The 17,574-nt window shown below is 34.9% G+C and overlaps 1 protein-coding gene across 1 annotated transcript; it reads right to left on the bottom strand.

The window, feature by feature from the left end:
* Positions 1 to 5,636: 5,636 nt before the first annotated feature.
* LOC133675286 (DNA damage-binding protein 1a) lies at positions 5,637 to 17,085 on the bottom strand. Its single transcript, XM_062096628.1, has 19 exons — positions 16,856 to 17,085; positions 16,682 to 16,730; positions 16,470 to 16,529; positions 16,292 to 16,383; positions 15,133 to 15,184; positions 14,882 to 14,944; positions 14,691 to 14,740; positions 14,142 to 14,217; positions 12,928 to 13,137; positions 12,703 to 12,809; positions 12,470 to 12,578; positions 11,739 to 11,939; positions 11,442 to 11,657; positions 10,653 to 10,763; positions 8,926 to 9,201; positions 8,238 to 8,512; positions 7,049 to 7,397; positions 6,625 to 6,909; positions 5,637 to 6,420 (listed from the first exon to the last, which is right to left on the bottom strand). Exons 1-19 carry the CDS (start codon positions 16,957 to 16,959, stop codon positions 5,839 to 5,841), a joined length of 3,267 nt encoding a protein of 1,088 aa, XP_061952612.1. The 5' UTR covers positions 16,960 to 17,085; the 3' UTR covers positions 5,637 to 5,838.
* Between the last annotated feature and the right edge of the window lie 489 nt (positions 17,086 to 17,574).

Raw genomic sequence — 17,574 nt, 5'->3', positions numbered from 1 at the left:
CCGCACTTGACGGCAGCAGAGCCAGTCGCAGCTTACTCCAGAAACTCTTCCTCCAGCTCAACATTCAGAAACATAAGTGATTGCTTTTCCAAAGCCGGTGTAGCAGAGTTCTTGAGGAAGAACATAATAGAAAAAGTCTAAGCATGTTTTAAACATTCTAAAAAAAAAGGAGGGGTGATGGAGAGGGAGGGAGATGAACACAAACCATACAAAACTTCAACCACAAAAACACCATCCAAACAACCATTTTTCATACCAGAAAATTCCATTTCCAAGTCATCCTAAGACATCTCTCAAATCATCATAAAACAGCCAGTAACAACTAACTATGAAAAAAAAAAAACAAGAGCAGACATTGAATTTCAATGTAGCATAGCTCCCTTTATAGAGATCCGTTTGTGACACTACTAGTGGAAAATCCAAGAGCGGATTTAGTAGTTTCCACACGCTGTAAGACTTTCTCCCACTAGCAGCACTAAAACACAGTAGTAGGGAGAAGAGACAAACCTGGTCTAAAAAACAAAAGTAGACATTGAACTTCAACGTTGCAGAGCTCTCTCTATAAAGATCTGTTTGTGACTCTGGTAGTGGTTAATCTAAGAGGAGATGTAGTAGTTTCATACGTTATAAAACTTTCTCTCACCAGTAGCATCACTAAAACGCAGTAGTAGGGAGAAGAAACAGACCTGGTCTGAAAAACAAGAGCAGACATCAAACTTCAACGTAGCAGAGCTCCCTCTACAGAGATTTGTTTATGGCTCTGCTATTGGAAAATCTAAGAGGGAATGTATTATTTTCAGATCATGTATAATTTTCTCCCACCAATATCAGCATTAAAACGCAGCAGTAAGGAGAAGAGAAAAACAGGAAGAAAACTGAAACTTCAACAGCGCAGAGCTCCCTCCACAGATGTCAATTTGTTGCATCGTTAATGAGAAATCAAAGAGGAGATATAGGAATTTCAGATTCACTAGGTGCTCCTCCTCTAGTAGAGACAACATGTGATTTCACGCATCAACAGTAGCGGTGCTACGTGGTTTCACGCGTTATTGGGATTACCTAGCAGCTTTGGAAGGTTTCCAACAGTCTCTAGACAACCACAACAACCTTGGAAGGTCGATTTCTAACTCCAAATCATTTATTTATTGTTAGTTTTAGGGACAAATTATTAATTGTGCGTATAGTTTTAAGAGTGTTTATTCATGATTTGTGATTAATTAGGCTTTAGGATAAAAATTGTCAATTTGTTTTTATTGTATAGGGCCAAGTCTCTCAAAAATAAATTATATCTACATTTTTTCTTATATAAAAAAATCATAAGAAATATTTTTTACTATGCATTTAAATTTTGGATTTAATAACTAATTTATTAAAATCTTAAGAATTTGGCCTATATTTCAAAAACACCAAAAAATTTATTTTGTTTCTTTCAATACGTAAGATGCATTCCTTATTTTAAATAAAAGAGTTTTTTTATCATCCATTTCATATGTTCGAAATTTTACCAAAATTTTTATCATATTTAATATCTGGGATTATGAACTTATATGTAAGATGCATTTCCAGTATTAAATAAAAAGACAAATTTTTTTCCCTTTTTCATTTATTGACTCTAAGATGACTAGGTTTTAACATGATAAAATAAAGACCTCCTTATTAAGAAGGATTTTTCTTAAAACTTAGATAGATCAACTGTTAGAAAACACAACAAGACCTTAGTTTATTTCAGACAAATAGCAATGCAGATTACCCTAGGTAAGGTGTTTTAGGGGTGATATGTCCTCCCTATTCACAAATTATTTCATTACTCAAACTCTCACAGACCAATAGGTTTTCTAGTGATTGTAGACTAGGCGGCGACTCTCATTCTTTTAGTTTCATTGATAAAGGGTAAGAATTTCTTATTCTTTCCACCCACACCCTTTCACACTAATCTTGCTTGAAGAGGACGATTGTCGCAACACTGCCCACGTGTGACATTCAATAAACCATAAAATCAATTCTTTTTTGCAAAATTGAGTATCATCCTAATGTTGGGATTTTTTTGAGAACGTGATAACTCGATAGAAAGTAAATCAAAACAAATTTTCAAGTCCAACTCCCAATCACCACAATGTTTTCTCCATATATTTTAGTTTTTTACTTTGAATAAGAATTGATTAATTTTCTTAATAAATATTGAAAAATGGTTTTTCAAAAAAAAAATTAAACAAAATTTATAAAGTTTGATAAATTATTAAATTGAGTTTGATTTAATATTTCTAAATATTAAAAATATTATTTTAAAATAACACATAAAGAAAATAATTAGAAAATTCTTGATAAATAGATAATAGTTATACTAAGAAACTGGTTATTGAAAAGTTAAATCAAACTACTTATGACTTTTATAATATTTGAAAGATAATAACATGTTGCTAGACATTGTATTTAATTTTTAAATATAAATCAATCAATTTTTTAAATTAATAATAAGTTAAATTATTTATTTATTTAATCTTATTTTATTTAGAATTGTGATTTATATTTTGGTCAATATATTAGGAATCTAATGAGTGATACACATTAAAAACTATTGGTAAGAAGTTAAACTTGGATGACTGATTAAATGTGATTTAATTGTAAATAAATTTTATAAATTAAAAAAAAAGAATATAATTAATATAGAAGTTACAATTCTTAACCTATAAAAATTAAGTAAAAACTTCAATGTATAAATTTCTAAAACTATCCTAAATAAACATATGTTATGTACATATAATGGTTTTTTTTTAATTTCAAGGTTTGCTATTCTCATCAATCTTATTATATTTAACAATGATTTATTATAGAAATGCTTCAAATTTTTAAATCAAATTTGTAAATGAAACTAGAACTTTGATTTTAGAGTAACTGGCTACGAGGCGCTTGGAGCTGGTGGTGCATGGGCATTACTTTCATCACATGGTGACGCAGGTGGGTGGTAAAGTCATTAGTTTTTTCTTTGTAATTTTATTAATTTTAATTGTTAATTAAAAATTGATTGATTTGGTGTTTTGAATTAATGAAACAACACAGTATAACAAAAAATTTCAAACATGGAGCATTTTCACTTTACATCTACACATATTTTATCATCCACTATAATAGTATAATATCATTTTTCTCTTCGTAAGAAAATAAATAGCTTTGGTATTAGGAATATTCTGGTCTTTTTGAAAGGCTTATTGGTTTGGTCATTACTACATCAATCAAAGATAAAATTGTCTTTTTAATTTTTTTAATTATAGTAAAATAACTTAATTATCATGCTGATATTTTAATAAATATAAAATATTATTTAAATAGAAAAGTAGCTTGGAGAACCCAATGACCTATCGATGGCTTGTGCAGCACCTCTCAACAACAAAAAATTCATTTTTATAGTGTCATTAAAATCATTGCGGCATCTTCTTCTTAGCAGGGCAATACAATGATTTGTTGCTAAAAAGACTTGTTTTTCCTTCTTTTCTCTCTCTTTCCCTCGAAATTCATGCTAGTCATTCAAGATTTCAGAGTTAACCTTTTAATTATTAATATTTCAACTTTGGTTTTTATTCTTTTAATTTCTAATTTTTTTTTATCTCTTCATAAAATTTTAACTTATTTTCAATTTCATCTTTCAATCCTAATTTGTGATATATATTTTTTTTCAATTAAGTTCTCATTATTTTGATTTTTTTGGGTCCTTTAGTTAAATTATTCTTTTCTTTTTAGTCCTCGTTCTTCTAAACGCAGGTTGACAAATTACTCTTTAATAAAAAAATTATAGTTGTCCTTTAATTTATGTTTTATTTCAATTTTGATCCTCATTCTTCTAATTATTATTTTTTTTGTTCTGGATACTTTTGTATAATTGAAGTTTTCTTCAATTTCTCACCTTAACATTTGATTGGTTGGGGATTGAGCATTGTGGATTTTTCAAATATAGTGCTTTTAGTTTAATGACTTGGGTCACATGTTTAAAACGTTAACGTGGGTTGTATTTTTTATATAAAAAAAGGAAATAGCTTTTGTGGTTTTTTTCGTTTTCTTTTCTATCAGGTTATCCAAATTCAATGACCTAAGTCACGGGCTTGACAGGTTAACCTGGGTTAGCTTGTCCTTTATTACCCAGATTACAAGTTTATCATGCTAACTCAAGTTGACTCGAGTCAATTTTTTTATCCTTTTCTTACTCAATTTTTCCTTGCCATAACAAAAAACTTTCTGTTCAAAATGCGATTGTTTTGTTTTTTTAAATAAAAGAAGAAATTGGACCAACTACCGAGTTACCTCTCCTTACCCTTAACTCATGTCTTATCTTGAACTGATCCCGGTTCGGGTTTTAAAACTATAATTAAAACCGTCAATGATCTTAAAACCAGACAGTGATTTGTCCATATTATTTGTTAGTGAATCCTAGATAATAAGAAGGTTGTCTCCATAAAATTCATTAATTTCTCGAATATTAATTAAAACATCTTAAAATCCACATTTTATATGTAATCTGCTTAACAATATTCAATTACTAAACTCCAAAGTTTAAAGAAATCATATAAAAAAAAGAGGACTAAAATTCATCACAGGTCCTGAACAATAACAAATAAATCATAAATTAAAATATATAATGTTTCTACGTGATGAATAGACAAAATCTTCGAATCAGCTACCAACTTCGAAGGGCAAGATAATCTTCAACCTTGAAAGTCTCTAATATGCTTAAAGGGGATGAAAATAGGAGTTAAACTAACCAACACACTATACAGAAACCAAACACAAGTTTTATACAATAATACGTTTGAAATCATAGAACATCAGTTCAAGAAACATTTTACAAAACACGATTCTTGTTCATAAACCAAATGATGAACACATACACTTTATTTCTTATGATTGATCTTAAATCAACACTAACTATTATATCTGCTAACAAGACCTATTAGAACTGGTTCTAGGTTAACAAAGTCTTTATGTCAAACAGCTAGATAACTTACAAATTTTATTTTAACTCTTAATAAAAAAGAAGATGAAAACCCTCTTTCTCGGGTAGCTGTTTTGATAATTGAACTAGAAAATCCGCGAAAACATTGAAGTGCTAAAAAAACAAGTTTATATTGAATCTGATGAGGTCAATGCTCGAGTTATTTATACCTTAATTGTGTTTTTGATATGCAATGACATTAGAGAGTGATTGTGTTCCTCAAATTCTCTCCCATTAGACATTTGCTGTGTATGAGGCAGAAACCCAATCAAAGGATCTATCACACTATTAGAGAAGGAAATACAAGAAACTTTGGATGCACAAAGTCTCTTCCCGCAACTTGTTTTCTTGGGTTTTGAATCTCACCTGGGAGGCTTCGGACAACCAGACAAGAATCAGATTGATGTCTACTCCACAATTTCTGATATCGACCAAACTTCCCAGTTGCGCATTACTTGGAGCTTGTACGAGAACCTTTCAACTTTGAAGGATCTTACGGTTTGAGGTCTGCTTCCAGGGCAAGATTCTCCTATCTGTGCTGCAGCAAAAGGTTGATGGACTCTCAATCCTGACATGATCCTAAAAACCAGATCTAGATTCTCAGCTCTTAATAATTATACAAGTGCCACTTAGAAAGAAACCATAGGCAGCTGTATAGGCTAACTCCACATGCAGGTCTCTAAATAACATATGAACATGATTTTTTAAAAAATGTTGTACATACACCTCTGGATTCCTTACAAGAAACGGTTCGTCCTTGGATATCCCTCCAAACCGACAAGACATGATTCGTCCATGTGCAACAAAGCAACCAAAAAAAAAAATTGAACAAACGAGTAGACATGATCGAGACTGAATCAATGCAGCCTTGTCAGCTCCTCCACTCTCTTGCAAAGCTCCTCCACGGAGATCTCCATTGCATTGGATATCTCATCCATCCGACTACGGCTGAGATCAAGGAATGACTCGATAAGATCTCCATCCAAGAAATTCTTGGCATCTACAGTTTTCTTCTCATTGTTGAATGATCTCCATTGCTCATGGCTCAATCCTCCAACACCCTTTATCACCTTTCTTAAGTTTGACTGCAGCTTCTCCAAAAAGAGGTATTGCTCGTGAGGAAGTGAAGCAATGACCCCGATTACACCATTAACAGTCCCAAAAATGACAGTTGGGATCTGGCCAACATCGGAATCTGGCAAGCGCATGACAAGGGAACCATGTCGGAATCGATTTACAAATTCTCCAAGGTGATACTCACCGACCACCTCAAGACGGCCTCGTTCCTCATCAGTGGCACCTTCACTATTTTTCCGAACCGTGAATAGGTTAAAGTTATTTTCAGCACCAAGGTAAATGTCATCATCAAGAATCTCAACTGCCGACATCCAATTTGCATTATAATCACGGGCTCGCTCCTCAATAGCACCTTCCTCATGCTGAAAACAATTTAGCAGTCGTGTCAGCTAGGCATCATCAGAAACAACATTAATGCTAGGGGCTCTTCAATTTTGATGTAATACATGTAAAAGATATGCAGTCGAGCAGCAAATAATTGGAACAAGTTGATGATGGAATGATGAAAACAAACACAAACTGAATTATTGAGCAAGTATTTGTTTCATGATACATGAAATACTCACCTTATAGATTAGCAAGGAGATTGACTTCATCAGATCACCAACAACAATGAAATCTCCACGAGTTTGTACATAGAGGGCAAGTATGTGCCCATGATGCCCACACTCAGACTGCAGCTCACGTGTTCCATCATCTCGGAGCATCCACTTGTATAACTGGATCTTTTGATTAATAGCAGCCAGCAGTTTTCCATTGAAAGCATTCAAAGAGTATACTGCCCCCTTTGTTTCCTTCTCAGCAATAAGCTGCAACTTCCCATCTTCCACTATGAAAACCAGTATTCGGCCCTACATTGTTCATGAGAGGAAGACATATGGGTGGAATATGAGATATAGGAAGTGCTCACTGCTCAATTTTTCAATTGGTTTTGTTTTAACTTCATATTTCTGAACAAAGAAAAACCATAACAATCAGGTTGACCTTTACCTTGGTTGGCTCGTTTTCTTCTGGCAAAACATATGCAGTTCCAACACAATAGTACACGTTGCTATCATCAGAAAAGGAGCAGCTAAGTATGGAGCAGCCATACTCAAATGTGTCAAGTGGGTATGTTGATATGAACTCAAAGGTTTGATCATCTAACAATCGAATAAAATGCATTTCAGATTCTTCTGCATTGGATTGGTTTTTCATACTACAAATGGAGAAAGTCCGAGACTGCTCCTGGTGACATATACGCCGTGCATGCTCACCCAATGGAATAGAGCGGATGTGAAGCTTTTGGATATCATCGATGGTGCCAATGCTAAGTTCCCCTTCTTTTGCAATAGCAAGGCTGTTGACAATATACCACAAGTCAATGAACTGTGAATTTATCTTTTAGAAAGTATTTTTCTTTCCCTTTAGGAAAAAACTGCAGTACAGTAATGATAAACCATAGGACGGTTAATACAGAAGCCGGTTTCTAATACTATTTTTCCATGTTCTCATTTCAAACAATCCCGATCCTATCTATCTACAATATTCCTTTTCATGCCATGCCAAAACCAGGCCTCGTAAAATTATCACCCCGCTCTGTTCTGGAAACAGAGAAGCTAAGTCCTATCAGTATGAATCATAGTACAGCAACAAAAGACAAGAGCCTCAATTAGGCAGAGTCAAATGATAGATAGCCCATATCTAACTAGTTCAGAATCAATGACTTCATAGTTCTTCAGAGATTGTTTGGCTTTTAGAAAACAAAATTAAGATGTATGAGAGAAATTTAAATAGCAATGGCAATCATGACCTTCATAAGTTCTAGAAGACAACTGATTGCATAGCATTATAATAGAGACGCTATTTGCTCAAAGAAGTGGAATGGTGAATATAGTTTCCTAACAAGAAAAATATAGGAAAGAAACAAAGAACCTCCAATCAAAGATAATTGCACCAGAGCTACCTATAATCAGTAAAAAAATAGATTACATGTACATAGAATTTGCCTTGCTGCTGGTTTCAATATTTTGCAGTAAAAAGTAGTAGGAAAATCACATCACAAAAGTGTTTCCGTACGAAATGTGTTTGATCAAACCAGCAAAATCAAATTGCATTCGATAAAATCGAAGGTGTTTCCCTATTACCTGCTACAGTGTCGTGGTGCAAGCCAACATAAAAATTAGGGACACAAGATTACCTGTCTGGAAATGCAGCAGAGTTAAAAGGACACATATGACTGACTTCTTTCAAGTTTACATTGCTGTAAAGTAGTTTCTTGTTGCTGCTGTAAATGACAGTTGGCCTATCTGATGCAGCAAATACATGTGTGGTATTCTTCGATGAGAAAGTACGGAGTGTTATAGGTTGGGTCCCCAAAGACACCTTTTTCCTATCTTTCAACTCGCCAGTACTCAAGTTCAGTAGGAAGTTCAAGAGGTGTCCGTCTCCAAGGGCACATAATAAATATGATATCTGAAGAAAGAGATAAATTATTAGCACTCAAAATTACCTCTCCATGGGAGAAAAAACCAAACAAATGTGAGCACCCAAAAACATATTGGTGAGATTTCCATATTCACTATTCATAATAAAAAGTTCATTATCTGATTATGGTCCCACCAAAGCAGGGGTTAGAACCCAACAAACATCTTCCTGGAGGTTCAAATGAATGCAATAGTATGATAAAAATTCCTTGGCTTGTTTGTTTAAACTAAACTTTCTGAGAAATATTTTTTGCAAGTCAAATTTATCTTTGGTTTTGAATCAAGAAATCTGTTCTTTGCACATGTGACCCAATGTATGACATGGAGTTGAAGCCACAAAGAAACTCGAGCACATCCAGAAGAAGAAAAAAAACCACTTAAGACTGAAAGTGATAAGCATACCCCTTCAAAGGAACATAGAAGAACAGAACGGGGTATTATCTCTCCTCCCAATGGCTCCTTTGTTATGAGATTTAGATCAGGCAATGAAAATATCCTGACACTTATGTCTGTCCACATTCCAACCGCAGCTAGTTGACTATAGTTGGGATTCTCTCCAATGGGGTTAATGTCCAGGCATGATATCTCACACTCTAACTGTGCATGTTTTGCCTGTGTCAGTGTCCCATCACCGATTTCCAGATAGACGAGGTGGCCACCACCAGTTGCCAATAAAACCTGTCAAATAGGTGGTGCAATAATTGAAATAATTTCTCATTCTATACGGATAACCTAGCACATGGAAAAACCTACGCCACCAGCAACCATTGTTCATAGCGAACTCATCGAAGTTAAGCATTGATCAAACAGAAACCATACAATTAAATGCCAACAACTGCTGAAGTCAAATCCTAAGCATAGAAGTAACATGTTGGCAGAATCACTTTCATGCACAGAAGAAGAATCGAGCAATATAGCTTCCCCCGTGACCAAGGATAAATATCAACTGTATAAAAGGCTGCATATTATGAATACAGTTCTCACAAGTTTATAGCAGATTGGCATGTGATCTACAAATGTGCCACAGGTAAAGACCTGGTGCCTTCAGGATGATGTGCTGGAGTAGAAATGAGTAATATTACTTCTTTTCTCCCCAGGGAAAAACATCAACTGCTTTTTAGAATTAAAAACTGAGCAAATTATGAATGCAGTTCTCACAAGCTTGACAAACTGGCACTTGACCTACATGTGTTACAGGTATAGTCATAGACCTGATGCCTTCAAGATGATGCAAACAAAATATTTGCCCCAATGCCAAGCATATAGCCAATCCAGCCCTGCTCTAGAGAAATTCTGATGTAGGAAAATGATATAAGACTAAGGTGGGAGAAGACTGTGAAAGGAGGAATTGGGAAATGACAGTTATAAGGTTGAGGCTAGGAATTCAAATTAGAATTGGGAATTTTATTCCCAGTTGTAACATCATCGTTCCAATTATGCATGTGCCTTGTTTAGTTATGACTCGTCATTCATGTAGTTGTCTTTTATTATCAGAGAAGAGTATTGTGAGGACACATGTCCACGACTGCTTTTGTTAAGCTGAATTCTGTTGCTGTATGAGAGGAGTATCAGAGCCAGATTTGTTATGGGATGAATGTAATTGATTCCCACACTCTCCCTCCCCTTTCCTTCTCTGTTCTTTCCCTCTATTTATGCTACTGACAGCATGGATACTGCTGGAATTATTGCTAATATGGTCTATTCCACAAACACACATACAAGAAAACATTGGATTTATGTCCCATTAAGGACCACCCTCCCTCTGTTTCTCTCTCCTCTTTCCTTCTCTGTTCTTTCCCTCTATTTCTGCTACTGACAGTATGGATCCTGCTGGAATCATTGCTAATAGGGTCTATCCCACAAACACACATACAATAAAACTTTGGATTTATGTCCAATTAAGGACTTGTGGAGATCTAGGGTTTGTTCATTCGGAATTAGGGTTAAATAGGGCTTGTTTAGAAGAAATAAGGTGAAACAAGATTCTGAATTGCTCAGTATTATTGCATATGATAACAAAACAGAACAGTTTCACACTCATTGCCAGCAAAACCTGCCACAAATTTATTGTCGAAAACTGGGAAACACAAATGTCAATACCAATAGATGGGGAATTGCATGAAACAAACCTGGGTGGCATTAGCAGTGGCGACATTTATTGAATAACCTGATGGAGCATTCCATTCCTGTCTGAGTTCTCTAGTTGTAGAACTGACCAGTCTTACAGAGCTTGATGTAACCTGCCAGGTCAATCCTCCCATGTTACGACATATAATAGTGGATAAACAGTATCTCCTAGCAGAAAAAATTGGATGCAGAGAAATCCTTATCACATAACCTAATTTCACAAAATTGTAAATTCAAAATGGCAAAGAGAGGAATGATAATAAAACTTGAAAAAAACAATCATTGTGAGAGCTTCTAGGATATGATGAATGCAAAAGTAAATTTCCTTTTGGTAAACTGGAGGAGAGGGAGCAGGTAAATTAGTTTCCATTAAAAAATTAACACTTGCCACAAGTTAATTCTCAATAATTAAAATGTACCTGACAATAGACAGTGCACATGAATTCACATTTGAAAAGGAATGGATTTCAGCATATCAACGCAAGATCATGTGACTGATCCCAAACCCAATGGTTAGCAATGGATGGTAAAAGCCTTGTTAACAGAAAATGTAAGAGAAATTCCATAGCACAAGCACAAGTTCAGCCTTGTGGTGCACAGCATTTTTGGAGTAAGAGGACATAATAGAAGCATAAGAAAAAATGTTGCTCGCATCAAACCATAACAAATATAAAATAAACACCTGGGATTTGTTGAACTAAATTAATCAGTCAAATTGATCTGGTTAATCAAGATGCAATGGAACAAACAAAAAATTTCTTTTTTATTTCACCGGAAACACGTAAACTTACTTGTACAAGCTGGTTGAACACAGCACAATGGCAGAACAATGTCTGCACTTGTGAACAGAAACCCTCTATTTCAGTTTCCTCCAACTCATCCTCAATGTTCATTGCCAAAATTCTTGTCTCGCTAATAAAACTTACAACCAGAAAGGTGTCAAATGGATCATCAGTCAAAGATCTTAATGACCACATTCCTTTGATGCCTTGAAGCTCTACAGATGCCTACAATGAGTTCTATAAATAAATAAACAAATAAAAATGCACACAATCAATTTACAATGAACCAGTAAAAAATAAGCAAACCTGTTCATTGATTCCTATTCCATTACGAACTATCCGAAGAGAACCATCCTTATAGGCTCCAGAGCAAGTGACAACCTGACCTTGGCCTTGCCGCTCCAGGTCCACCACACAGAAGTCAACAATTGGTCCCAAATTGACATACCTGTCCAGAACTTCTACATATGTACCTTTTGCATCAGGTTGCAGATTTAACTTTACAAGCTGCACTTGGGATCAACAAGATTGTCAATGCACTAATAATGCACATGAATTAAAATTATAGACAAGGTCAATTTTTCCCTGCATGTCGATATTACTTTTTCTTACAAGAGAATAAAACAGAGCAGGTCCACGACCAAGGATTTCCTTACACTACCAAAAAAAACTGAAATGAAAACCATTCGGATGTAGAAAATTAGAATTTTCAACAAATGAAATCTATAAAAAAATGTCAACTACTAAGAAGACAAGGAAGAATTCTTAGATAGACCCATTCTTGTCCTCCTCTTCTGCAATCAAACTCTATGAAATATAGTTTAGTCACTTGTATCATGCAATGCATCCACCAGAACATCAATCAATTAAATAGATGTTTTTAAACCAAGTAAAACACATTTTCTCCGTATTCATACAAAATTGCAAAATCCCAGTACAGATTCACTAACATCAGGACAACACTATATAAATAAAAAGATCTCAATTTAGAATTTATCATTCAACAATAAAATGGAATTTTCTAATATTCACCATACCTGTGAATCTCCGTAGCTTGAACCAATAAAGACAAAAGCATTGTCGAGATATGATATGGTAGATGCAATAGAAGTTTCTCCCAATAGCTCAATTTTGAGGCCAGTGACCCTGTAGCACAAATGTGCACAAGCTTGAGAAAATTCTAATAATAGTGAGAAGCGATCAGTTTGCTTTTCCAATGAAAAAAAAATGAATGCATGCAGATCATCATCATCAGCAAGGAAAAACTCACTTTTCTTTCTCATGGGTTATGACTAGAAGGTGAAGAAGCCCAGCATGATCGCCAAGTAAATACCTAGAACCATCTGCATCAACTCTTCCATATGCTTTCGTGATAGACTAGCAGTGAAAATCAAGGAAAAAAGGTCATGAACACATAGAAAAGTCAGTACTTGCATCCTGGAAATTTACTAAGAGAACCTAGCATAATATCAACAACAATCCACCAGTGACCTACAGGTCTGATTGGGATCGCTCTAAAAACATTGGCGCTGCAATATACAATTGTTTCTTCCCCAATAATAAGAACACCACAGAAAGGTGGGGGAACTGGTATTAGCAAATCAGCACCATTGTCAAGATTGTTCTGCGACCAAGGACCCTCAATAAAGTCTTTATCTTTCAAAGCAACCTCATATGTTTTAACATGACGGGCATCCTTGTTATCCTGCAATGATAAGAACAGAATAAAATGGGCATCTAAAGTTTTCTTCCCATAATATGCGTATAGTTGATAAAAATTCACATGCAGGACATGTATATTCTAGATAACCAGCGTCAAGCTGCAACTATCAAATAAAGCGATCATTTCAACATAAGAGTTTTTGTTAAGCATTTTCCACATGAATAATAAATTACTAAAGAAGGGTGAAAAGGAAGGCACAGTCCAAAGCACACTAAGAGCATGCAAGCACCAAAAGAACCAAAAAGAAACACAAAAATAAATAATAAAAAAAGCTACATTCTAAGATCTAAGGTGCCCAAGAACCCCAAAAATCAGTCAAGGTAGTGACTAAGAGTGAGAAAATGTGTGGATACTGTCCGACCATTGCAGTGGATGTAGAGCAGAAACTTGCAGACAAATTATATTGCAGGGTGGACATGGTCGCTTCTTTGGAATATATCTGCATGCTTCAGACCACTCGTGCTTCTGATTTTAATTTTCTAATGCAGAATCCAATGAAACTTAGCTAGAACACAGTCGATATGGAGAAATTTTTGGGCCCCAGTTTCTTTATTAATTTCAGAAAAAAAAACATGGACTTAGGCAAGACAGCTGATGGTTTATATGCCCTACTTTAGTCATTAACATGCATGGTTTATATAACCTACTTTACTCATTAAACATACACAGAATCCACAAGCACATAAGACTTTCTCAACTCACCCTTAGTTATTTTGATTGATAACATAGCCAGTTTCATGTAAAAATGTAACACATTTTTTACTAGAAAGACAATTTTCAGAGCTTATGCTGCAGGATATCTCCTTGAATAATTTGAAAACTTATGAAGTCCATTTGATATGAGAAGAGAAAGTAGCTTTTTTTTAGATTGATCATCACTTCAATTTAATAAAATATATATAAATGTTCAAAAGATTCGTGCATAAAAAAGTACATTTGAAAGAACTACATCCTGAAAGTGGGGATGCAAAAGGAAAACAGCGGACCTGGTAAAGAACAACAATTGTTGGTTTTGAACAACCATGAAGAAATTTGATATCCAAAACTTGAAGTTCCTCAAGCCTGTAAAGAAGACACGATAAACAAATTATTGTTTAAGCATATAATGAAGAAACAATAAAACTCAATGATAAATCCGGCCTCTTCACAAACCCATGTGCAGACATCATAGAATTCTAGGGCATGGGCATGAGGAGACCCTCCTTTCCCAGAAAGAGCAATGTCTCAAAATTAACTTCCATCATTCTACTATTTCTCCATAGCAATTCAGATAGCCTTTGTTACAATTGCCTCACTAATATATATCCATGAATTTACTAGAAAGCAGCTTCCTAAGAGAAATCACGCCTGGTTATTGCATACACACACATGCGCTGCATGTATGTGCAATTGAAATATAGGAATCCAGATCCAATACACTGGACATCAACTTCACAGCCAAGGTCTTCATAAGCAGATTCATATATTCTTTAGATAGGTCATTGGCAGGTTTATCCATAGAACTGATGTTGAGTAATTGGATAGAAGATTCATACCTTATGTTAAAAGCCTCTTTGAGCTGTCCTCTATTATCAAAAGGAATGACCTGAGAAAACAACCAGTAAAACTATCAATTGATCATTCTTTCCATCACAATTCAGAGAATAATAAGATGCTCTTATGTCAACCAGTAAAATTCACACTGCCATGTTGAAAATTCAAGTTGGAATATAGTTTGATCGTGAACCTTAAACAACCCATCATACAAATGGAGTCCAATTAATCTACAATCAGGATCAATTATGCCAATCTGCAGTAAGAAAGGAAAGATAAGATATGAACTAGTCAGGAAGAAGTTCATTACTAACCCCAATAAGAAGTTAAGGCACACTTGTCCAGACTGAGGAAGATAAAGGAAAACTACTCTTAAAACATGAGCGAAAAGCTTAGGAGAAAAGATGGAGAGACTCAATATGAACCTAGAACTGTAATAATTACCTGACCATTGTCTGTTGGGCGACCTATACGGTCTGATACATCCCCCATTGCTCTATATGAGAAGGAAAAGAAAGAGTTAATGCAAGAATAGTATAGAAAATGCCATCCACATATTATAAAAATTTCAGAGATTCATCAAGGCATCTAATATCTAGACACAAGAAAACTAGAGGCTGTTAATATCACCCACCCAACCAACTTTGTTACTCCTCTATATACAACTTCCCATCTTTCCTTTTCCCAATACCGGCAACTAAGTTACAACTTACAACAGGTTGCTTATGGACTCCAACTGTCTCAAATAAGGAAAACTGTAGTTCCCATATTATTTCCCATTATTTTGATAATTATATTTCAATCCGTTTAAATGTCTGATGAACATTTTAACAAACCGACCAAGATGAAGGAATAAAAGCACAGCTCCTGATTTGACCCATGTATCACATCATGGAAAGAGACAGAAATAGCTATAAACAATTATTTTCAATCAAACAAACACCGCTCTTCCATGTGTTTTAGTCTTTATTGATTATCCATTATCTGAAATACTTAAAGCTGATATGGATTTCATCTAATTCATGTGTGTTAGTTTTCTATTTTGATTTATTCTCCATCTAGAAATCCTTAAACCTGAAGAGAATTTCTTCTAAATTTTACAGGAGCATAAAGAAGAAAGTTATATGGGAGAAGCGGATACGGCAGAAATTCTAACCAATTCATAAACAAGTCAACAGGCATAGAACATACAAAATAAAATTATGAGTGAAGAAACCCTAAATTGAACCCAATATCTTCCACTAATACTTGATTAGTTGCACTGTAATTGTGCCAGCTAAGTTTCATGCTAGTGGAACTGCAAAGCAAATTAGACAATCTAATAAGTAAGGAGGCATCGATAAGACTCAAGGTTCAGGCTTTGGAAAAATGTCAAAATAAAAAAAAGTAGAAGAAAATCTGGTGGGCAAGATCACAGAAAGCAAACCACACTCTCACTAAACATGTTTAGAATTTCCCAGTATAACACCAGCTCATAAGTCACTAGATGCACGGTTCATCTTTGATACAAGGTTAAGGTAACGTATTCAACAGTTGGACTTCGAAGATTTTAGTCACAAAAAGCTCTAAGAGATGAATATCATTTGACATTTTCAGCTTAAACCTGGTAATTAGCTCAGACGTATCTGCGTCCCACTGAAGCACACAGAATTTGTATCTTTCTGTTGCAATAAATAAAAAGTCCTGAGCTTCACCCTGATAAAAAACATTAAAGAATTGAGTTGAGATTTAAGAACAACAAAAACGCACAGCCGGAAGGTGAAATAAATAGAGATACTAACATGAGGCCGGAAAAGTTCGAGAGTTGCAATTCGTCCATATATTGGAACATCTAACATAGGCTGCAAGGAAAAAATTGGAGTCATATCTCATGCTTTTTTAATGTCTGATTAGATAGATAGTTCTAATAACTTGTAATTTCTCATAAAGCATCCATCCTTCCTAAAACTTGTGATTTGGGACATATCCAACGGGAAAACATGTGGTTGGTTACCTGTAATCCCTGAGGAGTAAGCAGATTGATTTCGATACGGGTACATTTCCTGGAGCAAGTAAAATGAAATTGATATTAAGGAAACCAAGCCCTAGTGAAGAAGAAAAACAAAGACGGTAGATAAATATACAAAACAATCAATTGAATCCAACAAAAAAGAGATGGATTTATTACGCAATGATGAGATTGAGCTCTTGAGAACTGGTGAAATTGCCGACACAAGAGTGCGTCACATTGGTGGGCTTGTGAGCAGTGACCACATAGTTCCATACACTCATCTTCACTTTCAGATCTCCCCCTCTCTTTCTCTGCGCGTCTGTGTTTTGCTCGAAGGAAATGAAAGAGCCCTAGCGGCTCCTGCTCTCTCTAGTGTGTTTGCTGCTCCGTCTCCGTTTCTGGCCTTTTTCACTCTTTTCTAATATACTCGCTGGTTAGTAAACTCCAAGTCAGACCCTCATCTATACATAACTTTCTAATTAAGTCCTTGAACTACTGTTATCTATTCATTCATGATGTTTATCTATTCTTGATTTTTTTGAAGTAGAAAAAAATAATAATGAATTCTTTTAATATTGTAAAAATTCAATCAGGCAATTATACAAACGAATAACGGAGACAAGCATGGATAACTGTCTAGTTTCCTCAAGTAATTATTAGATACGAAAATGTCCGGTTTTTGCTTTTCATTTATAGGTCTTGTAACTTGACCACATACATGTTTTTTTTTTAGTTTAACGTGGGTGTCCGGATCAATTTATACGCACCTCGACTAATTTCACGGGCCCTGAAATTAACGGTCATGTAAGCTTCTAGTAGCCATCATATGAGCAACCATAGAGCTCGAACCTGAGACCACAGAAAAAACAAATTTCTTGGTCCCAAGATCTTACTAC

The sequence above is a fragment of the Populus nigra genome, chromosome 1, assembly GCF_951802175.1.
Source record: "Populus nigra chromosome 1, ddPopNigr1.1, whole genome shotgun sequence".
In the NCBI taxonomy this organism is placed as follows: Eukaryota; Viridiplantae; Streptophyta; class Magnoliopsida; order Malpighiales; family Salicaceae; genus Populus; species Populus nigra.
Note: the sequence above shows the minus strand (reverse complement) of the source record. Positions and strands in the feature narration are given on the sequence as shown.